This window comes from Cydia strobilella, chromosome 5 (assembly GCF_947568885.1).
Source record: "Cydia strobilella chromosome 5, ilCydStro3.1, whole genome shotgun sequence".
NCBI lineage: Eukaryota > Metazoa > Arthropoda > Insecta > Lepidoptera > Tortricidae > Cydia > Cydia strobilella.
The window spans coordinates 21,899,473-21,921,768 of NC_086045.1; the positions used below are offsets into that span (position 1 = coordinate 21,899,473).

The following is a 22,296-nucleotide window of genomic DNA, read 5'->3' on the forward strand; positions in this document are numbered from 1 at the left end:
TTAGCAAGAGGAGGCTCGGAACTGAAGGTGGCAGGACCGGAGCCAATCCTACCTCTGCCATATGCCTGGCTCCGGAACATGCTGCGACACAACACCAAGGTAAAACACCAACAGTACTGGACTAACCTAGGTACTTGCAGACAGGCGAAGGAAGCCCTCCCGACGATCAACCCAGGTCTGTCACGGAGGCTGTGACTGCTGAAGAGGCCACAGCTCCGGCTACTAACTGGAGCCATAACTGGCCACGCCCCACTAAACAAGCACTTACTAACCATGCGTGTTACAGATAGCCCCCTTTGCAGGGCATGCATGGAGGCAGAAGAGACAGCCGCCCACGTCATCCTCGAATGTCCAGGGGTGGCACAATACCGGGCACAATACCTCGGTTCGCCGGGGTCTCTCCCAGAAGTCGTCGGCAACATCAAGGGTCTGCTAGGCTTCCTGGAAGAGTTGGGTTGGCAAGAGTAGTGCCGTCAACCCATCACGCAAAATAGGCGCAATATATGACGTCGAGTTGCGGAAACCAAGCCCGCGAAAACCTACTTACTTTTCTTCCGTAATTGTTTCATCCACGCTGAGCCCGACAAAACTGGGCGTCATGAACCGACAATAGTCTAGTGGTCGGACACCGTTCGACGTACGGCAATACACAGTGACAGTATCTCCTACTACGGTCCCTATCTGCTGATAGTTGGCCGCCAGGGGCCCCGTGACCCTCACGTTGAGTTGGTCGGTGACTTCCAAGCCAACTTGGTCGCTGGGCCCCATGTGGCACGTCCACAGGCCGGCGTCTCCTTCTGTGGCGTGAGAGAATGTTATTCCGCAGTCGCCCGCTTGAAAGTTCTCGCCGGTATACCTGTTGTGAAAAAAAAAAAAACGGAAAATTGATGGGCGTTTTCTAAAATAAAAACTGATTCTCACAGATCCTGGTATTTTTGGGTTCTTTCAACTCAATCACTAGCATATTCAATCCTCGCACTTAAACTCCTGATGATAAAAAAAAATGTCCCAAAAATTTGAATGAAAATTGTACATTCAACTACGTCACGCACATACAGGAAAAAACACACTAAAACGTGACGTAATGGAATGGACATTTTGGGACATCTTTTTTTTATGGCAGGGTGGAGAATTCTGTCGATTCTGGACTAGACCGAACTATTCCCTAATGATTCTGCTCTTAGTACGTTTTAGTACACTACACGCAAACGAAACAGAATGGGAGCGAGGACCGAGGAGTGACAATGACAGCAAAGCAATCCGAGTGATCCGACTCATCCGGCCGAACTAAAACTAAACGTCGACTCTCTGTACTAAAAGAACCGAACTAGTACAGTTGTTAGATTGTACTAGCTGGAAGCGATCTTTTCAGTGAACGAGCATGCATAACTCTAGTCAGGAAGGAAGAGGTTCGCTCCTTCTGCTCTACCGACCTACTTTAAATGGAGTATGTATACAAACGCAATTAAAAGCGACGAAAGATCTTGTAGACCTTTGACGGTCTTACCCACATTTACCTTATCTAGAGAACTTATAAGAAGCGCTGGTGGCCTAGCGGGAGCGTGCGACTTTCAATCCGGAGGTTGAGGGTTCAAACCCCGGCTCGTACCAATGAGTTTTTCGAAACTTATGTACGAAATATCATTTGATATTTAACAGTTGCTTTTCGGTGAAGGAAAACATCGTGAGGAAACCGGACTAATCCCAATAAGGCCTTGTTTCCCCTCTGGGTTGGAAGGTCAGATGGCAGTCGCTTTCGTAAAAACTAGCCTACGTCAATTCTTGGGATTAGTTGTCAAGCAGACCCCAGGCTCCCATGAGCCGTGGCAAAATGGGATAACGCGAGGAAGAAGAATAGAACTTACCAAAACTGTTGGTTTACAAAAGCAAGCGGCAGTGGCGTGTACTGCGTCCCGTTAGGATGCTGAAACCAGCAGTAACGCAGCGCGCGATCCGCACGGCACATTACCGTGAACTCTTTGTCCACTTGTGTGAACACGGTCTGTACCTCTGTCTCCTCGAGAGGACGTGCTGTAAATATCGATAAATCCTGTAATACGGATGATGATTATATATGGCACATCTTAACCTTTCGTATGCTTAGGAGCAGATGTGCTCCATATATTCAACTTAAACATGAAGTTGTCACGATTGCTATTTATATGGCAATTTTTTGACATGCGCATACGAAAGGTTAAGTATATATATCGTAATAAAGTGGAAATTAAAAAAACAGTTTCAAAAATTTTAAGAAATTTTTACTTTTACCTAAATAAGCCGCCACTAATAAGCGGATGTGCGTTTTTCAGGCGGGCCGTATGCTTGATTGCCACCGACGTGGTATAAATAAAATATTCGAAATTAACTATCGTGAGATATATTTAAAAATATTTAGATCACTACGGTTATGCTAAAAATACTAGTGAGTGCAACTGTAGCGACCTAAATATTTTAAATAAAATATATATATTTTATAAATATAGGTAAATTACCCAAAACCCAAATCCGCCCAAATTGCCCAGATCGTAGTCAATGGAAAAACAAGATTCGAGCCCTACACCCCAGCAGGGGGTAACAGGAAATGAAGAGGAGATAAGAAGATAAATAAATTATTTTATGTCAAAGGTAATGTTATATTTCAATCGAAACAGCATATTTCTTGTTCTTCCATACATTACGACGACTTCGGCTTCGTAGAGTAAAATAGGCGCACGCCCCACCTATGCTTCCTTTAGATTGAATGAATGTTTATTTGCATTAAACAAGCTTATATATTATATACAGGTGTTGCATTTATGTTTTCAAACAATCCTTATTTTGCCATGACTGGCGTACAAATATTGTTATTATACTAAATTGACTATGTACAAGATACTATAAATCTACAGACTACGATTAGTAAGAAGCGTTTCGAGGATCGAATTGGAATTCTCCTCTTTCTAAGGTTTTTGAACCATTATCAAAAGCCGTCCTACCTACCTTTGTCCTGAGTCGTCTGTGACACGATGGGTGTACCTACCCTGCCAAACAGTGTACTTACAGATTCTATTATTCGATGAGACACTGATGAGAGCCTGCAGAGGGGTCTGTTGCTCGATTAAGGCACCCACCCACGCCTGTACGCCCACAGTGCAGCGCCACGTGCCAAAGTCTTGAGCTGTCGGCTCCTCAATGGTCATACCGCAGTGGCGTTGGTCGAATCCTTCCCCGTAATAACTAAATGACGATATGAAACGTATCTATAATGATGGTCAATTTGAAGAGGACACATATTTTATTGGAACTTTTAATAAGATAAAAAGAGCAGGAAAACTCAAATGTTAGCAACCGGGAGATATAATCTGATACAATGCAGCAATGTTAACACATCCCCTACAACATTATAGTATAAATTACGAATGTACTATGATACCAACCCAGGTAGCATTTATACGTCATTACGACGTCCGTTACGTCTTTATGACGTATAAATGACGTCATTATGACGTCGATGACGTCACTTTGCTACCTGGGAATAGAGGGTACGCTCACAGCTTGACTATCAGGCGTATTTGAGTTTTAGTTATTAGATCTGTTTCCGATATGACACTGACAGATCAGTATCATATCAAAAACAGATCGAATAACTAAAACTCGTATTGGCCTATATGTCTATTGGGTCCACTGACCCCTAGAGTTAGACCAAGATAAGTCTGCAACGATTTTGTTAGCACACGCAGTGCAAATGTTATTTTAAACGTCAAACTTCTACGAAATTATGACGTAGGTATGAATAACACTGCACTGCGTGTGCTAGCAAAATCGTTGCAGACTTATCTTGGTCTAACTCTAATTGGACCCGGGTATGTCCTTAAACTACGTCCAAAAGAGAGGTATGGGCACTGTGAATGACATCTCGCTTTGTGTGGTAGGGCACAGGACAGCGGATGTCATTCCAGATCTAGAGCAGAGACCAACTGGGGAGGTACCTCCACCTTACAGAAAACCGCAGCCAAATAACACTAGACCCTCTACTAATAGTGTTGTGTTCCTGCCGGTGAGTAAGGTTGCCAGAGCTCGAGGGAGAGGAGTGTTAGGGTCGGCAACGCGCATGTAACTCCTCTGGAGTTGCAGGCGTACATAGGCTACGGAGACTGCTTAATATCAGGCGGGCCGTATGCTTGTTTGCCACCGACGTAGTATAAAAAAAATTGGTTTTATTGTCTGTGTTGGTTCCCATAGATTAGTATATGTTATTACTTGGGTCCTACGTCCTACGTCTTTGTGTAACACCAAAGATAGATATAACTCCGTAATAGATGGATACAGTCTAAGGAAAAAACGTGACTCGAAAATCACGAAAATTTGAATCTCGATCAGATGCTGTCTGCTTTTGGCCTACTCTCGTATAGAGAGTGTTGACTGTTTCGTTTGTTATTTAACAATTTTAACGCATATCAGTGAAAGAACATGGGTGAAAATCATATAAAAATAATTAATGCAAATAAAAAAAATCATTAATCCATATTTAAATACATTTTATCGTATTTTTATATTTTTTATAAATCTTCATTTTTAGTTTTAAAGAATGTCGATAGATGGCAGTGAATTTACTGTGATTACAAAATTTACTATGACAGTACCGCTTTATCCTATTATATCCTTTTTGGTAACACTTATTTACAGGATTTCTGGTCTAGGTTTCATTATTGGTGCTACTGCCACGTCCACTACAGGGGTGTTTACCTTACCCAAGGGCCTGACACTCTTTGATAGATAAAGATAGTCTTATTGCGATTCCTATAAGAGGAAAGAGAATATAGTGCCATGCTTTGTCCTTATCACCGACCGGGTTTTTTTTCATGGTCGGGTTATGGCAGCATAGGAAGGAGGCGATGGCGAAATACCGTTTTTTTTTTTAAAAAAATTATACTACGTCGGTGGCAAACAAGCATACGGCCCGCCTGATGCTAAGCAGTCTCCGTAGCCTATGTACGCCTGCAACTCCAGAGGAGTTACATGCGCGTTGCCGACCCTAACACTCCAACACTCGAAACACTCAAAATTTATATGTGAAAGAGAAAAAGGATTATGCTGTCAATACATGAATATGTCTTTCTCTTACGCCTGGTCGCTCGGTTTCATGCATGGACATAGTATATCCCAGGTAGCAAAATGACGTCAGCGACGTCATAATGACGGCATTATTACGTCATAATGACGTCTCTGACGTCATAATGACGTATAAATGCTACTGGGGATACAACGATTTATTTGAGTCCTATGTCTTTGTGTTAAACACTTAGGTAATTTATACGATTTCTGGTTTAGATTTTATAATTGGTACCACGTGGTACCACAGTGTTTACCATACCTATGTTCGCCATCACCCAGCCCATCCATAACGTTGTAGCCAGATGCAGCATTAGTTCTTTGGAAGCGACAGAAGGTGATGTTTTTCTCGGTGACCATGATGTTACAGTACAAATGGATTTTGTTAGCATTCGAGTCGTGGATGAAGCCGACATCTAGACGCTCCGCTAAAAAATAAACAATTGGGGCATTTTCTATGAAAAGGGACCTTATTGTCGATGGCGCTTACGCCGCACAGCGTCGCGCGGCATTGTATTTATATCGGAGCATCGTTAATAATGGCTTAAGCCCCATCTACAATAAGGTCCCTTTTTATAGAAAATACCACAATTTATTAATACTGCACTGGCTGTTGCCCGCAACGTTTTTCGCGTGGAAACTTTATGCTCTACCGGCGTCTAAGTAGTTTGCAAAACACTGATTTAAACTCACGACTCATTATTATTTACAACGACGGGACTTAATCGCGTAAAATAAGTTTTAAATTTACCTCCGACGTTTCGAGGACGGCGTTGTCCGCGTGGTCTCGGAGAAGACTGGCTAAAGTTGACATCAACATCTAGACGCGCGAGTTTTTCGAACTACCCGCACTTGGTCTTGTTTATTAACTTGATCGTTTTTCGCACTAGGGATGTCACCGGGTCGACACACAACACTTATTTGAGCGACTAAGTCCCGTTTGTAGTATATTAGTTAAGGGTATTTGTAAAATCTACACCGTCGTTGTGAATAATAAATATAATAATGTCTAAGTAGTTCTTAATAAATTATTTAAGGACTATATAATTTGAGAACCTAAGATAAGATAAGATAAGATATTTCTTTATTGTACAACCGTGTTACAGAGGTGTTATGTGGTGTGATACATGTGAGTTTCAACGGTAACCCAATTCGGGTATACAATGGACACTTAAAACTAAATTAAAACTAAGAAACACTTAACTATTATACACGTTGTAAAGATGGGACCCAAGACAGAAGTAAAACACAAGACTGTCGGTTAAATACTGAAGATATAATGCCTTAATTTAAAAATACAATCCTTTATATACTAAATTATCTAGGTTAACTATGAATCACACTACTTGGGAGGTCTACACGTGAAAGGTGTCAAATGGTTGTTAGAGAGTCATCTTACATTACTTTCCGTATATGGATTACATTCCTAACCTAATATGGGGAAGAGTCATCTTACATGACTCTCCGTATATGGTACCGCTAAGCTATATGATCCTTATGATCTAATTACATGTTATTCGAATCCTTACCTAATATTCTATACCTACACTTCATCTCCCTCCTTCTGGAAAAGGAAAAATATATTATTGAATATATTTTTTCTTTTTTTTCACATTTTTTATATTATTTTTTTTATATATATTTTTTTTACATTCTCTTTTCTTTTTCTTTTTTTTCACATTTTTTTTTATAATTATTTATCCATAACACAAAAATAATATTCATATGTCTTCCACTATAATAAGTATGGTTCATAATTATGCTAACATAAAATTTTACTTACATGTTAAAATAAAACCATTAATAATACAAAAATCTCTTATCTTAATAAAATTAAACTTATTTGATAACAAAGTAATTCTTAATTCAATCTCCTTTTCTATTAATTCTCTTATTTCTCATTGTCATTGTCATTGATTAATACGCGTATTTGTCACAATCCTAGGTACCTTAAATTACACAGGTTTTTTTTCATATTGTCAGTATGCATAACTTTTCATAGTATCGTCTTTCCTATTTACTTGCAAGAAAATAATGTTTCACAATTTATTTATGTATCTCTTTCTCTTTTATGACGTCTTCACATGCTTATTATGTTTATTATTTGTGTTCATACAATTTCTTTTATAAAGCATGCACTGTATGCGATTCTCATTGCAAGGGTATACAGCATAATTATCTATTCTGTAGCGCTACAATATCTCTTCAATATATCATATATTCACTCATTTATTATTTTATTCATTATTTCTTTCAGGATACAAGGTATATTATTATTATTATTTATTTCTTTTTTGCGCATATATTATTTATACCATTAATTATTACTTAACAGGCAGTTCTTTTAACACTTCCTTTCTTTAACAAACATACCACGTGTCCAAGGACCTTCACGAAAGGTAGCTCGACCGAATCATGATCAGGTAACAAGGATTTCGTGCCTGCCCTTGTATCCCGGTGTACCTTGCTACATTGTTTTAATTCGCACAACAGTTCCCTTCGGGCCACTGAAGCTAACGAATATCATTATTACCGCTCTCATTATTCTCATATAATCTCTTTTAAAATAATTAATTTTCCTCATAATCTAAAAACAATTATTATCCGCTTCATATTACTCACAAACCATCAAAACTACTACATATAGGTATTTAATTCGCTTTTAGGTGATCAGGCTAATTGCATCATAAAAACTTATCTGCTTAGCTTTGCCATCTTTAACACAACTTTATAATCCTCACAATTTTAACCTTCTATCTTCGCGAATTTTCTCTTTAAACCAGTCCTTTACATTATAATAACTTCATTTTCTAAAATAATCATTTAACTTCACTTTACAAAATGTTACCTACGAACATTTAATTTTCCATATCCCATAGTAAAATAATATCAAGTTTTATTTCATAGACATATCATAATATTGAACCTTTTTTCGTTTAATCTTTGTTACATATATGTATTCCACGTTTAATTTTTCTATATATATATATCACTTATTTTCTTCCTCGTTATTTGTTTATTATGCATCAAGTCCGTGTTAACAAAGTAAAATCCGGTAAAAAAATTTTCTTAATATAAAGTGCAAGTTAAATATCCACATGTACACTTACAAAAATAATTAAAATCTCGAACACAATTATTGAGTGTACCTTAATATTATAAGTCCATTTCTTCTTGGATATTTGAGTCCACGTAGAGTCATCCAGCCGCGCCCATAGCTTTCGTTGCTGGCTAGCAATGACCGTCATCACATACACATGCAGTCTTAATTCGCGGATATGCACAGTACTTTATTTATCCGAATAGTTGAATCTTAATTTCACATTCACGTCGATAGCTGATAGATTGTCATAAGCATAGTTTTATTTACTTTATATTGACAAACCGGCGCTGGTATATCACTCGCCTTCTTGTCCACATACATGTCTTGTTTTATTTAATTTTACGTATGTTTATCACTAGAGTCCACTTTCCCACACATTATTTTAGTTTATTTAAATTATTGTTTGTTTTTCACTTTCAGTTTTTGCTTTTTGATATTTTAGTTTTTCACTGTTTTTTTTTTTCTTGCGAATGTCCACATATTAAGAGTTTTAAATTATTTTCTTGAATTTTTGCCATTGAAGCGCGCCCTGCCAGTGCAGACCATCTACTGCACCGGCAGGCGCCATATGGCGTAGACTTTACGCCACTGGCAGGATCGCCATGTAAGGATGGGACCCAAGACAGAAGTAAAACACAAGACTGTCGGTTAAATACTGAAGATATAATGCCTTAATTTAAAAATACAATCCTTTATATACTAAATTATCTAGGTTAACTATGAATCACACTACTTGGGAGGTCTACACGTGAAAGGTGTCAAATGGTTGTTAGAGAGTCATCTTACATTACTTTCCGTATATGGATTACATTCCTAACCTAATATGGGGAAGAGTCATCTTACATGACTCTCCGTATATGGTACCGCTAAGCTATATGATCCTTATGATCTAATTACATGTTATTCGAATCCTTACCTAATATTCTATACCTACACTTCAACGTACATAGCATAGCTATCTGTACAGGGGACACAGTATCATAAAGAATATAATTCAAAGAAATCCTTTAGTGAATAGAATTCATTCTTAATAAGCCTAAAGAGTAAAAGAGCGTTGATAGTCTGACGCAAACCATAAAGCGTGAAACTTTCAAACCGTAGGTCGCTGGTTCGAACCCAGGCTCGTAAATAATATGAGTTTTTCAGTAGGACCCCAGGCTCTTTTAGTAAGCAACATGCCGAGACAACGAGGATGATGATGTTCAATCGCTCCTGTCAAAACGGACTCATTCTTAGTGGTTTTAGAAAGATCAACAGTTTTGAAATTTATTCGAGGTGAAATTTTGTCATGCCCACCTTCAACAGCGACCTGTCTCTGCACATGCAGCTCGTTAATCTTCCCCGGGAGGGCCAGGAAAACGTCCCAGTTGCCTTTAACAGCGCGAGTAATGCGGTCTAAAGTCACTTCACAATGGCCGGCAACCAGCGAGCTCTCGGAGGCCGGCTGGGCAACCATACAGTACAGGTTGTCTAGAGTAGTGAGCTCAACGTTCGCGTGTATTTGGCCGTCTTGCAGCGAAATGGGTGACGCGGGGTAGGATGTTGTGTCATCTAAAATAAAATAAATGTACGTAGTTTTAAATCAAAAACAACCTGCCATTATATATACGTATCGATTTACACATAATGTAGAGTAGCCAAAAGGGCTTATCTATGTGAGGGAGAAGGGTGCAGGGAGCCTCACTCAGCTCACTCTATACGGAGTGTTGGAAATGAAATCCCATCAAAAACATTACATGTAAAAAGATGCAAGTCTCGCTGTTCTTCTACTTCTACTACAAAAAAGTCTACACTGACTAAAGAAACCAAGTCGGTTATTTTAGTCAGTGGCAAGGGGTGTTAAAATCGTATCAATATTAGACATCTTTCTTTTTTATTTAATATAATGACTTGGTCATCGCATGGCTGCATAATGCATAAAGAGAGACGCACCGTGTCGCGCCTGAACTCTCCGCTGCTCCGTGCCCTCACACAGTTGAATGCTCTCTTGGCATCAGCAACCGAGTGCGACCTGTTTGCGTGGCGATGGGCGTCTGTGAGAAATGAATGCCTGAGATTCTGTGAGGTGATGGATGCGAGGCCTACATCCGTGAAAGTTTAATTAGTAATAGTTATTTGTAATTGTGTTATTTGTAAATATTTGTTTGTACCTTATTGTTATTTTTAATAACCTGTTTGTTTAATGTTAATTTTAAGTTTCATGGCGCATTGGATTTCTGTAAAGTCATGTAACATATTTTCAAATAAAATAAAATAAAATAGTGATATAAGGATCATCGTCAAATTAAAAATAATCCTAATTGAACATTGCGCTAGCCCTAATCAATATTTGAGCAATACACAAACGAGTATAAGTAAAACATTGTGTGCGATTGCTAAGTCATTATCTCTAACGTATTAAAAATAAAGATATCTAATCTAATATTGATACGGTTTTAACACCCCTGGCACTGAGTAAAATAACCGACTTGGTTTCGCATTACATCTCAACACTTTTTTTGTATCGGAATCGTCTCCGGCGGCAGCGCTGAGCCTCCAGCGACCCTCGTCGGCCAACACCACGTTTCAGACTAGAACACCGCAGCTCACTCCAGCTCTCAAAGCTTACCTTCGATGTACACCTCGATCCACCCTGAGATGGAATCGTCCCCGGCGGCAGCGCTGAGGCTCCAGCGACCCTCGTCGGCCAACACCACGTTTCAGACTAGAACACCGCAGCTCACTCCAGCTCTCAAAGCTTACCTTCGACGTACACCTCGATCCACCCTGAGATGGAATCGTCTCCGGCGGTAGCGGTGAGCCTCCAGCGACCCTCGTCCGCTAACACCACGTTTCGGACTCGAACACCACAGCTATCACTCCAGCTTTCAAACCTGATTACAATGAGGATTTTTTAGGCAATTGCTTTGTCATCGTCTGACTACTGCATATTTTCATACACGTAGGTAAAGAGTTAGGCCCGACGCCCACTACCGGTACGGGTACGGCACGGTAAGAGATCATTCAGCGGCTTCAGCATATTGCCGAGGCATCCTCAGGCACGCAAGCACTCGCCGCAGCCCGACATTGTCCTATATCGGATCGGATGTGAAAACGCTCCAGACAGATGGAGATAGAAATTTGTGACGCGCGACTGCTGTCTCTCGCGGCGCGAGTTATCCCGCGTGTTAATCATGTGCTATAGTAAGCCGTGCAGAGTATCTTAATCCAATACTGGTTAACAGCAACAATTACCTGTTATTGGGTGGGGTCCGAACATCGAAAGTCACTCCCATAGGTGTAGTGACCGTACATGTGTAAGGATTAGGCACTACCCTGCGAAGTTTCATCAGTGCCTCGTGACCTGTAGCCACCTGCAGCGAATGCGGCAAACCCAGTCCTTGCTGCATCGATAGGAGATTATCCAAATGTATATCGATTTCGTCCTGTGCCAATGCATTTTGTATATTGAAAGCTGCAAAATCAGTTTAGTGGTAAATCGAAACTTGTCCCAAACGCGTTAACATTGTACTTAAATGATGATGTGCTCGTCTCATGAACCGTGAACCGTGATGCGAAACGTCAGATACTTAAGTAAATCCGGCAAATTCCTCCGACAATAATTATACTTAAATTAGTTCTGGTCAACTTTACTGCCCACATAAGAATCTTTAATTCGGCTTTGTATTACGCCATATCAGATACGCTCGAACTGAGCCAGGGTCGGCGTTGCTGGTGACGGCTTGGATAACTCTATTTATATGTCGTGGCCAGATAACAGAATTTGATCATTAGTTTTTTTTTGAGTGGGAAATGCATTTACGCACCGTCCCCGGCCGCGGGAAGGCCATTGATGGGGGGGGGGGGGACTCGCCGCTCCTGTCCTCTCTCAGCTGGCGAGAGGGGAGGGAGAACTTGGCCCTACCCACTAAACCCACTCCGGCGTTTCACCATCTTCGCCATGGGATCGAGTACATTTCACTCCACCATGACCATAGTAAACGCTTAGGTGACAAACTGAAAGCCAATCGCCTAGCACAGTAGTCAGTAACTGACGAGCATGTACCTATATGTCATGCAGAGATGAGTGTCATGTCATGAATCGTTTTAGCAAATGGTGGACGGACCATGTGAGAGACTATAAAAAAAAAGGAAACAAGTGACAAGATGACAGGCGATAGAGGTACACTAGCAGTTCAGCACCAAATAGTAGCGGCGTAGATAGTCAAATATATCTGCCGGAACAGTATTTAAGTTAGTAGAAAAGGTTTTGCGATATAAGTACCTCTATTACGTAGTAATATGATAGTGTTAGTTGCTGTAATATATCTGATGCTGACTGATGACTTATGAAAAAAAATTAGAGTCCGACCGAAGTTTCGGTCTTTCGGTTTCGGCAAGGTTTCATCATAAAATCGTGTGTAGCCTAGCTGTTTGTGTTCTTTAATAATGTATGCTGCAGGCTACATTAGGGCCACCACACACTAGCGTCGTTTGAAGATTTTATTACACTATCTTAATTTAGTGACTAACAAGAGGGACGCCGCTATACGTGAGAAACGATAGGATGAATCTCTTAATGCGTCTCACGTATAGCGGCGTCCCTCTTGTTAGTCACTAAATTTAGCAAAGTGTAATAAGCCCTTGAGCGTGGGCGTCTAGTCAGCGATATGGATAATGGCGTCGCTGCGCAGCGGCACCAAAGTTGCAAGCAACAGGGGCCCGTTTCTCAAAAGCTGGCTTGTAATACAAGTGGAAGTCCCTTTCTAACAAAAGCTGTCAAAAAGTGACATCCGATTGTATTATAAGTTACAAGCTTTTGAGAAACGGGCCCCAGGCCAACAGCCAGATTAAAAAACCTTCTCCGAAATGTAACAAACACTTTTCTGAAAACAGCATCAAAATCGGTTCAGCCAAACGCGAGATAATCGCGAACAAACATAGATACATACGGGTTAAACTGAGAACCTCCTTTTTTTTTGAAGGCGGTTAAAAACAAAGATCATGCGAAATAATCAGATGATACAACGCCCTAATCAACTTTTAGATTTAAAGGGCATTTATACCCTAATGAAAATAGTACCAAATTAATTAAAATACATACCGCCAAAGAATAAGCTTAACACAAGTACTTTCGTAGACATTGTAAAAGATCGTAAATGATTCAAAACACTAAAACATGTAATGCGAACTGCAGTCCTAATTTCCGGGAGAGGTGCGAGCGCGACGGACTGACTAATGATATTCTAATTTGATATCTTTATCGAACATTAAGATTGATTGATTTACTTATTGTTCCTTTATCAACTGATTAAGCAGTATGTACTTATCTGGTACTTGCCACAAGATGTCCGATTATGAAAATAAGCAGCGTTTTAGCACAGAATAACTAATAGTAGATACGTTTTAGTTACGCGCTGGCATAGACTAATAACACTAGCTAGACCACCAATCCCATTGGCCAGCGCGTAACGTAACCAAAAAGCGGCAAGTAGCGGATTTATCAGTACTATACTACTCTACTCTACTTGACACTAAATCAAAAGCATGTAGCTTGTAATACAAGCGGAACTCCCTTTTTGACAGCTTTTGTTAGACAGGGACTTCCACTTGTATTACAAGCTACAAGCTTTTGATAAACGGGCCCTAGATGTCGCGACGAACGAAAAGTCTTACTCAACAATAGGGATGTTGACAATTTTGAGCTTTTCATTTTATAGGCACGTAATTATTACAAAAATAATTATCCAATCTGTATATCTGTATTAAAAAAAAAATTCATAATCTTTTATATATATTCGACGGACTTTATAGTTCCTGATTATTGTACCGTATAAACACACTTTGAAAACCAGCAAACAGCAATCCCATCATACTCTGTCCGTCTGTCTGTTACCTCTTCACGCGACCGCTAGTGATTTAGATGGAATAAAACTATGAAAACGGATTATATCGCGTATATTTAATTTATAATACATCCCGACGTTTCGAACCCTTTACAGCGTTCGTGGTCAACGGGTGACGTCGGGATGTATTATAAATTCAATATACGCGATATAATCCGTTTTCATAGTTTTATTTCATGAGTAACTATCGCGGTAACCGAAGACAATATTATGATTTAGATGGAATTTTGTATGCTGATAATTTGAGACCCGTGGAAGGACAAAGAGTCATCATTCGACGTAGACGAAGCCTCAACTTAATAACTTTATGCCACCTAAATATTCGTTTGACTTTTTTTTAGGGTCCCGTACCCAAAGGGTAAAAACGGGACCCTATTACTAAGACTCCGCTGTCCGTCTGTCTGTCACCAGGCTGTATCTCATGAACCGTGATAGCTAGACAGTTGAAATTTTCACAGATGATGTATTTCTGTTGCCGCTATAACAACAAATACTAAAAACAGAATAATATAAATATTTAAATGGGGCTCTCATACAACAAACGTGATTTTTTTTGCTGTTTTTTCCGTAATGGTATGGATCGTGCGCGAGTCCGACTCGCACTTGGCCGGTTTTTTTATGATATAGGAGGCAAACGAGCAGACGGATCACCTGATGGTAAGCGATCACCGCCGCCCATGGACATTCGCAACACCAGAGGCGTTGTAAGTGCGTCGCCGGCCTTTAAGATGGGAGTACGCTCTTTCCTTGAAGGTTTGAAGGTCGTATCGGTCCGGAAATACCGCAGGCGACAGTTCATTCCATAGTTTATCTGTTCGAGGCAGGAAGACTATTACTTATGAACATCAACAGTATGCCAAAATATGTGCCATTTTCAACCATAAGGGTACTTATTGTCGCTTGTCAGTAAGGCGCTATTTCTATATAGCTTCAATTAGAAATCAACCTTATCGACAAGCGACAATGGTACCTTTTGATTGAAAACGTCACATATGGTTCTGGATTATAAAACTCTGGGAAGTGATTGTATGCTAGATGATACTATGCGAAAGGTAATTATGCCAAACGACATTTCTGCCAACTAACATTATGAAATATAAAAATATGTCAAAAAACTTTCTGCAACACAATAGGGAACCGGGGAAAACAGATGTAATGACGTTTTTATACTAGACATACGCACTTTATTACATAACTTATAATACAAAAAAAAAATATTTACTAAATTTTTACTCATGAAATAAAACTATGAAAACGGATTATATCGCGTATATTGAATTTATAATACATCCCGATGTTTCGTTTCGATATAATCCCTAAACCGGCAAGCGTGTATGAGGAATGTTATGAAAGTGAAGGAAGCGAAAGAGGTATGTCAGGATCGTAGCAAGTGGAAATCCGTTGTCTCTGCCTACCCCTCCGGGAAATAGGCGTGATTATATGTATGTATGTATAATCCCTTTTCATAGTTTTATTTCATGAGTAACTATCGCGGTAACCGAAGACAATATAAAATTTTTACTGTTAATGGATAAGTTTGTATAAAAATATTGTTATTAACTACAATTCGAGTCTGAATGAACTATCAGTTTGTGAAGAGTCCTCTCTTTAACTGGAAGAAATTGAGTAACATCGTCTGCCTCCTTCATCTGTGATGTGGGAATCTGAAAATTAAATAAAAGTCGGTTATTAAAACGTCCGTGGCAAATAAGCATATAAACCGAGTGATGGATAGCTAGCTGTTACCGGTATTGAAGGACCACTAGATCTTGTTAATTATACAGCCTCAGCGTTCGTGGGAGAAAATTCCTTTTAAAATAATTCTAATTCGATATAAATGAGGTTATATAAAAGGACCTTTTATAGCATTTTTTCAAACTCGATGAGTGTCATCCATACTTTCCATACTAATATTATAAATTCGAAAGTCTGTCTGTCGGTCTGGTCTGTCTGTCTGTCTGTCTGTCTGTGTGTTCCCTCTTCACGACTAAACCGCTGAATCGATTTAGATGAAATTTGGCATAGAGATAGGTTGAGTCCCTGAGAAGGACATAGGATAGTTTTTATCCCGAAAATCATCCCTTAAGAAAGTAAAAAGCGAGGTGGTATTGAGATAATTAATGAAGTGTCTGCTAATTTGTGTGCATAATATGCTCAAATTGAATAATTGCTATAAGATTTTCTCCAGGCGCTATTCTTACTCTAGCTGGGGTTACTAAGTCCACGCAGACGAAGTCGCGGGCAAAAGCTAGTTTCTTTATAACCTGGTCGCTATACTTCGTTTTATTTAGCACTAGCTTTTGCCCGATGCAGGGGCAAAATGGGCAAAAGGCAGCAGCAGGGAAACTTTTGTCAGTCGTCAGGAGGCGCAAATTTGGTGACTGACCCGGGCGCTATATCCTCTAGCTACGCCCCTACCGCCAAACCCATAGTGAAGCCCTATTTTGTAGAAAACTTCTGGGCCATAAATAAACGATTTTTTTACGCGATTAAGTCCTGTGTTAGTTTAAAATTATGAGTGAAAATCGTGTTAGTTTAAATCAGGGACCGGACAACCCTTTCCGCGATAAAACCCTTTCAATGGGCGACACTTAAACACGGCTAACACATTGAAAGACTTTCCCTTTTGAACTGCAAGCCCATTCATACCCTTACCTTTGACTAACCCTTACCGAAAAGCTAACCAAAAATAAGGCTAGCTCTTAATAAGGGTTACCCTTATCTTTAAGCGCTTTTTATAAAGGTTTCCCTTTGCGTGAAAGAGACAGGATTGGTATATATCTACGGTAGTGTATGAAAAGGAAAGAAAATACGCGCCTAGTCAAAGAACGCCGCCGTCACCGCCGACGATCGCTCGGATTCGAAGTAATGTGTGTTTTATAAACAAGGTAGACGACTTAAATTAGCACGCTTATATGCTAAAAGGGAAGCCCTTTATAAGGCTAACCCTTATAAGCAATATGCAAGGTGTTGGTGAGCGGATGATAAGGGTTTTGTAAGGGTATTTGGGCTACCGATTACTCAAATGTGGTAGCTTTATATAAGGGTTTTTAAAAGCAATACAAAGGGTTTCGTCTGGCAAAGGGTATGGTGAGTTAAGCCTTATGCAATACCCTTATAAAACCCCGATAAGGGATAGCGGGCCGGTCCCTGGTTTAAATGTTTAAATCAATACAAACTTCTGGGAGTTTCATGAAGCCTTGTTATACAACATTCGAAAAGAAGTAAAAAGAAACTTTGAATTATTTAGATTTTGAGTTGCTTAAATAAGTTGGCTGGTAGAATGGACTTTTATATGATGATTTTGAATGATAAATATTTGTGGTATTTTCTATAAAAAGGGACCTTATTGTCAATGGCGCTTACGCCATTATTAACGATGCTCCGATATGAATACAATGCCGCGCGCGTTTAGCCATCGACAATAAGGTCCCTTTTCATAGAAAATGCCCCATTTGATAACGTTCATTTGGATTTGATTTTTGACGAGTGGCCTGGCTTAGTGGGTAGTGTGTAAACTTAAGCGCTTGCTAGACGGTCGCCGACAAGCCCCTCGGACCGCGTGGCCTTGGTCTGGACGGACCGTGTGGACAGTTGTTTCCAAATTTTGTTGGACATACAAACATTACCAAGATCAGACCGTCTAGCACACGCTTTAAACAGACCGGTCTCCAGCAGCACACGTTCACGAGTATGAGCAGTATGTCGCGTCTCAGCCATCGTCTCCAACCTTCATTCGGGAAAGTGGGGACCCGATCAACGACACCACCGTAAGCAGACTTAAACGCACTTACAACCCCAGAGGGGTAGCGGGTGTCCATGGCCAAAGGTAATCGCTTAATATCAGGCCATTCGGCTGCTCGTTTGCCTCCTATATCCTTTTATAAGTCATAAGGGTATCATAAATTATGCAAAATTGAGCCCTATCACTTTGGAACAAGGTTCAAAGTTATGTGGGAAATATATTCCGTCTACCTTATCTTCTTCTTCCTCGGTCCCTCATTGCTGAGGATCGCGACCATGTATGCTCCGTCTCCATAGTGTGCGGTCATAAGCCACATGAGTCACGCACTGCATGTTGCCGCCAACCACCCTCTTCACACCATCAGACCATCTCGTGGGTGCTTTTCCTCGCCCGCGCTTGCCATCCATTACCTAAAACCCTACCCCCTACCCTACCTTATAAAGGCTTAAAAAAGCTTAGAAATATTACCTGTAAATCTTCAGCTTTCGATTCCTTTGCCGTGTATTCTCGTATGACATAGTTAGTGTTTGACATGTGAAACATTCTAGTTTCGTGAGATCTCACCATGACGTCATCAACTCTTAGGAAGTATCTGAGTAGTACGAACCAGTAGCTTGGCATCACTCTCTGAAACATATTAAACAAGGTAGACATATTTATTTTCACCTCAGCATGCAGCTCGAACAAGCCTACTTCGTCACTCCCTGCACTCCAGGGAGTGACGAAAGTGCGGTTTCCCTCACTCCAGGGAGTAAAACAAAGTAGCTTTTTAATTTAGTGAAGGCCATGCACTGCCACTTCATACTTCTATTACAAATTAGTTTTTTTTTTCTCTGTATTATTCTGTGTAATTCGAAATATGTACATTTTAACCTTTAATGTGTGCCATTCTCAATCAAAAGGGTACTTATTGTCGGTTGTCAATAAGGCGCTATTTCCGTATAGCTTCAATTTGAAATCAAACTTATTACAAGCGACAATGTGGTACCTTTTGTTTGAAAATGTCACATATGTTTTTTGTAGGTTTTTTTTTGGGCACGTATGAGATGGTTGAACGCTATGAAGAGGTCGGCTTACGGCAGTCTGCACGCGGCTTATGACCGCACATAATGGAGACAAATCACATGTGGTCGCGATCCTCAGCCAGGGGGGGTGTCACTACGCAGTTTAGGTACACTTGGCCGGCGCGCCTCCCGGGCAGGCGTATGGCAGTGGGCTGCCGCTCGGCTCGCACGCGATAGTCGTGTCACGTGTCGCTCGCGCAAAATTGAAAACACACAATGGCTTCGAAACCTAAATCTCGATCTAATCCGTATAAAACTTTCCTTTATTTATTGAATATTGGTTGCCTAGAAATAATATTAGGAACTGACTGACATAGTTTCAAAGGAATACGGCAGTGGCATACCTACGGATAAAATTTTTATGTTTACAGAATCAACGCTTGTAATTCCTACATATTTATCTTAAAAATAATAAATCAGTAGGTAGGTATAGGTACAAAAACTTGTGGCGTCACAACCCCGTGCCGACACTCACAGCTCGGTCATAAAACTGCGGCGCGCAAAGAACATTCACAGTTCGTGTGCGGTTATAAGTTTCAATTTTGCTTGCAGGCGGCGAGTGTAGGTATAATTTTATACCTAAATCTTACTTTTGTGAAGGAGTGAATTTTCTGTACGGTAGTACTATTAGTTATTCTGTGCCTCAGCAATGAGGGTACGAGGAAGAAGAGAGAAGAGATTTATTTTTAAAGTAGTAGAAACATTAGTGTGGACTTGTTTTTACCAATTTTAAACATAATATATGGTTCAACAAGTCAGCCCCTTAGAGCCACTTGCACCATTCCACTAACCCGGGGTTCACCGGTTAAACCTGGCGTTACCATGGTGCCCGCGTAGGCGAAAGATTCCAAAAAAACAGGTACCTACCCTACCCAATTACATTTGCTGCAGATTTTGTGCAGTCTTGGGCCTCCCATATCCAGTTGGCATAATATAAAAAATATATACAATATTAAAAAATCATAGAAGGTTGCTTACAATTTTGACAGATAGCTTGGATATGCCATGGTCGTGCAATTCATCCTCAAACAGTGTAAGGTCATGGTAGAACAGTATCTGGTCTTTCTGTTTCAGTAACTCGTAGTTGATGTTCTCGTCGGTGGGTTCAATACTGATGTTGTCGGTGAGGGTGCCCTTGTAGTCGGTGGAGAACGTCCAATCGAAATTTCTCTTCTTCTTTGTTGCATCTGGTCTATATAACAAAAGAAAAATATCAATATTCGACGTGAAGAGTCCATCTAACATAACTCTGCTCTAATTTGAACAGAATAAAAAACCGGCCAAGTGCGAGTCGGACTCGCGCACGAAGGGCTCCGTACCATTACGTAAAAAAACGGCAAAAAAATCACGTTTGTTGTATGGGAGCCCCATTTAAATATTTATTTTATTCTGTTTTTAGTATTCGTTGTTATAACGGCAACAGAAATACATCATCTGTGAAAATTTCAACTGTGTAATTATCACGGTTCATGAGATACAGCCTGGTGACAGTATTAGTAATAGGGTCCCGTTTTTACCCTTTGGGTACGGAACCCTAAAAAAGGAATGTTGTTATATAGAAATTAGCAATTAATTAAGACATTGCCACACTTTGTCATTGCAAATAGTTTCGGTTTAAAATGTGATGAAACAAAACAAAAACATCTCTGTTCCATTTAATAATGATTTAAATTTTAAAGGAGAATGAAGAATTTAGTACACTGAGCGAGCAGGTCAGCAATGTATATGTGTGTGCGATAGAGATAGGAACAGGAAGGTTAGTGTAGGAACGTATTTGTGGTTAAGCGGGATTTACATTACGAAATTAGTGTCATGCATTTTGAAATCAGTTTTGAGGGACCAACTGAAGAAGATGCGAAAGTAATTTCGTGAAATAATTAGTCATAAAATTCACAGTATCGCAGCGACCATGGCCCATCAGCATCGAAGCTACACGTCTGCATAGCGTAGGCACTTTAGCGACACTAGTTTTCACGTCGCGTTTACACTACGAAATTACGAAAGTAGAGAAAAATTGCGCAGGGCACTAATTTGATTTGATTTCATGAAATTAATGCATGCATTACGAAAACATTAGCCCATCACTGTGCACACTATCGCCACTGCTAAATAATTGTGACTATTTAAATTTAGCGATAGATACTTACATAGCGGCCTCCTTTTTTAAATATCTGTCGTTAAATTAAAATAATCACAATTATTTAGCAGTGGCGCTAGTGAGCACAGTGATGGGCTCTTAAACTACACATGAAACTTGGTAAAACTAATATCATGAAATCAATTTCACGCCACTAATTTCGTAATGTAAATCCGGCTTTAGCGTCTTTACTTAAGGATACAACACCCACCTTGCAACCTGCCAAGCTTCTGCACAGGACACTTCTATAGCTTCAGTAGTACAGGCTACTAGTTTTAAAGCATCCAGCGGGTTAAAACTGATTTTAGCTCCATTATTATGTGTCAATGATAAAATATTCTTTGGAAACACCATATCAGGAAAATGTGGAATTGTCAGCTCTTTGCAGTATCTGAAATTAACATGATGATTGATGATTATACATGGGGCATTCTATGAAAAGGGACCTTATTGTCGATGGCGCTTACGCCGCACAGCGTCGCGCGGCATTGTATTTATATCGGAGCATCGTAAATAATGGCATAAGCGCCATAGACAATAAGGTCCCTTTTTATATTTTATTAGAAAATACGACACATATATAGTTGGTCAAACTAATTTGTCAGTCAGTAACAACCAAGAAAATTGTACTCATCCCTTTCTTTTGGGCGCTAGTACTAGTGTAAGACAAAGATAGTATGATTCTCTCTGTCTATGTTTGAAATGAGTGTGAGACAAACTATAAGTGGTTATATTGAAACTATCAGAAGTAAATATAAATATATAGTAAGATTTTGCCTGAGCGGATGGTATTATCCTGTTTTTCCCTATTTACTTACACGCAAAATTGACAAAACTGATCATCATCCCTCTCGCAAACAACCTTTGTAGAGCAGACGCTGGGTAATATACAGCTTATATCGTAGGATATATGCCATGGTCCAAATTCTATAGACTTCGAGTTACTAGTGAATCGCCGGGCGTCGACTCGAGACTCCTGCAAACCAAGCGTTTACGCTATAGATTTGTTTTGTACCGTAGATTACCGCAAGGAGACAACTTTCAATACAAACCTCTAAAGTCAGCATTATTAGGATTTGAGAAACACAAAAAATATTGTGAACAAGTATTTAAAAAGAGATAATAATCCTATAGATGTAAAACAAGAAATCGAAGACCATTGACCCAAGGGCCAAGCCAAAGTTTGACAGTATTTGACACTTCATTGTGCATAGAATAGACATTGAATTGCAGGTAACGTTCATAAATCACAATGTACGATTCCTTGTTGA

At 39.8% G+C, this 22,296-nt stretch overlaps 2 protein-coding genes across 2 annotated transcripts in view; both read right to left on the bottom strand.

The window, feature by feature from the left end:
• Positions 1-11,661, bottom strand: part of LOC134741641 (uncharacterized) — a gene marked incomplete at its 5' end in the record, with an annotated part of 16,920 nt that extends 5,259 nt beyond the window's left edge. Inside the window, 7 exons of the mRNA XM_063674496.1 lie at positions 548-856; positions 1,866-2,031; positions 3,041-3,216; positions 5,354-5,519; positions 9,491-9,745; positions 10,937-11,067; positions 11,429-11,661. Of these exons, the coding sequence (XP_063530566.1) occupies positions 548-856; positions 1,866-2,031; positions 3,041-3,216; positions 5,354-5,519; positions 9,491-9,745; positions 10,937-11,067; positions 11,429-11,661 (1,436 nt within the window). The remainder of the gene's footprint in view (positions 1-547; positions 857-1,865; positions 2,032-3,040; positions 3,217-5,353; positions 5,520-9,490; positions 9,746-10,936; positions 11,068-11,428) is intronic.
• A 3,654-nt stretch (positions 11,662-15,315) lies between these two features.
• LOC134741627 (TIP41-like protein) lies at positions 15,316-22,208 on the bottom strand. Its single transcript, XM_063674481.1, has 6 exons — positions 22,078-22,208; positions 21,844-22,001; positions 21,237-21,416; positions 19,867-20,080; positions 18,293-18,451; positions 15,316-15,743 (listed from the first exon to the last, which is right to left on the bottom strand). Exons 1-6 carry the CDS (start codon positions 22,090-22,092, stop codon positions 15,636-15,638), a joined length of 834 nt encoding a protein of 277 aa, XP_063530551.1. The 5' UTR covers positions 22,093-22,208; the 3' UTR covers positions 15,316-15,635.
• Between the last annotated feature and the right edge of the window lie 88 nt (positions 22,209-22,296).

Excerpts from the sequence above, each read along its gene's own strand:
- LOC134741627 (XM_063674481.1), bottom strand. Across the intron at positions 20,081-21,236 it reads GAAGCTTGGCAGGTTGCAAG|ACCAGATGCAACAAAGAAGA; the intron begins GTGGGTGTTGTA and ends TTTGTTATATAG. Across the intron at positions 15,744-18,292 it reads CGAAAGCTGAAGATTTACAG|ATTCCCACATCACAGATGAA; the intron begins GTAATATTTCTA and ends TTTAATTTTCAG.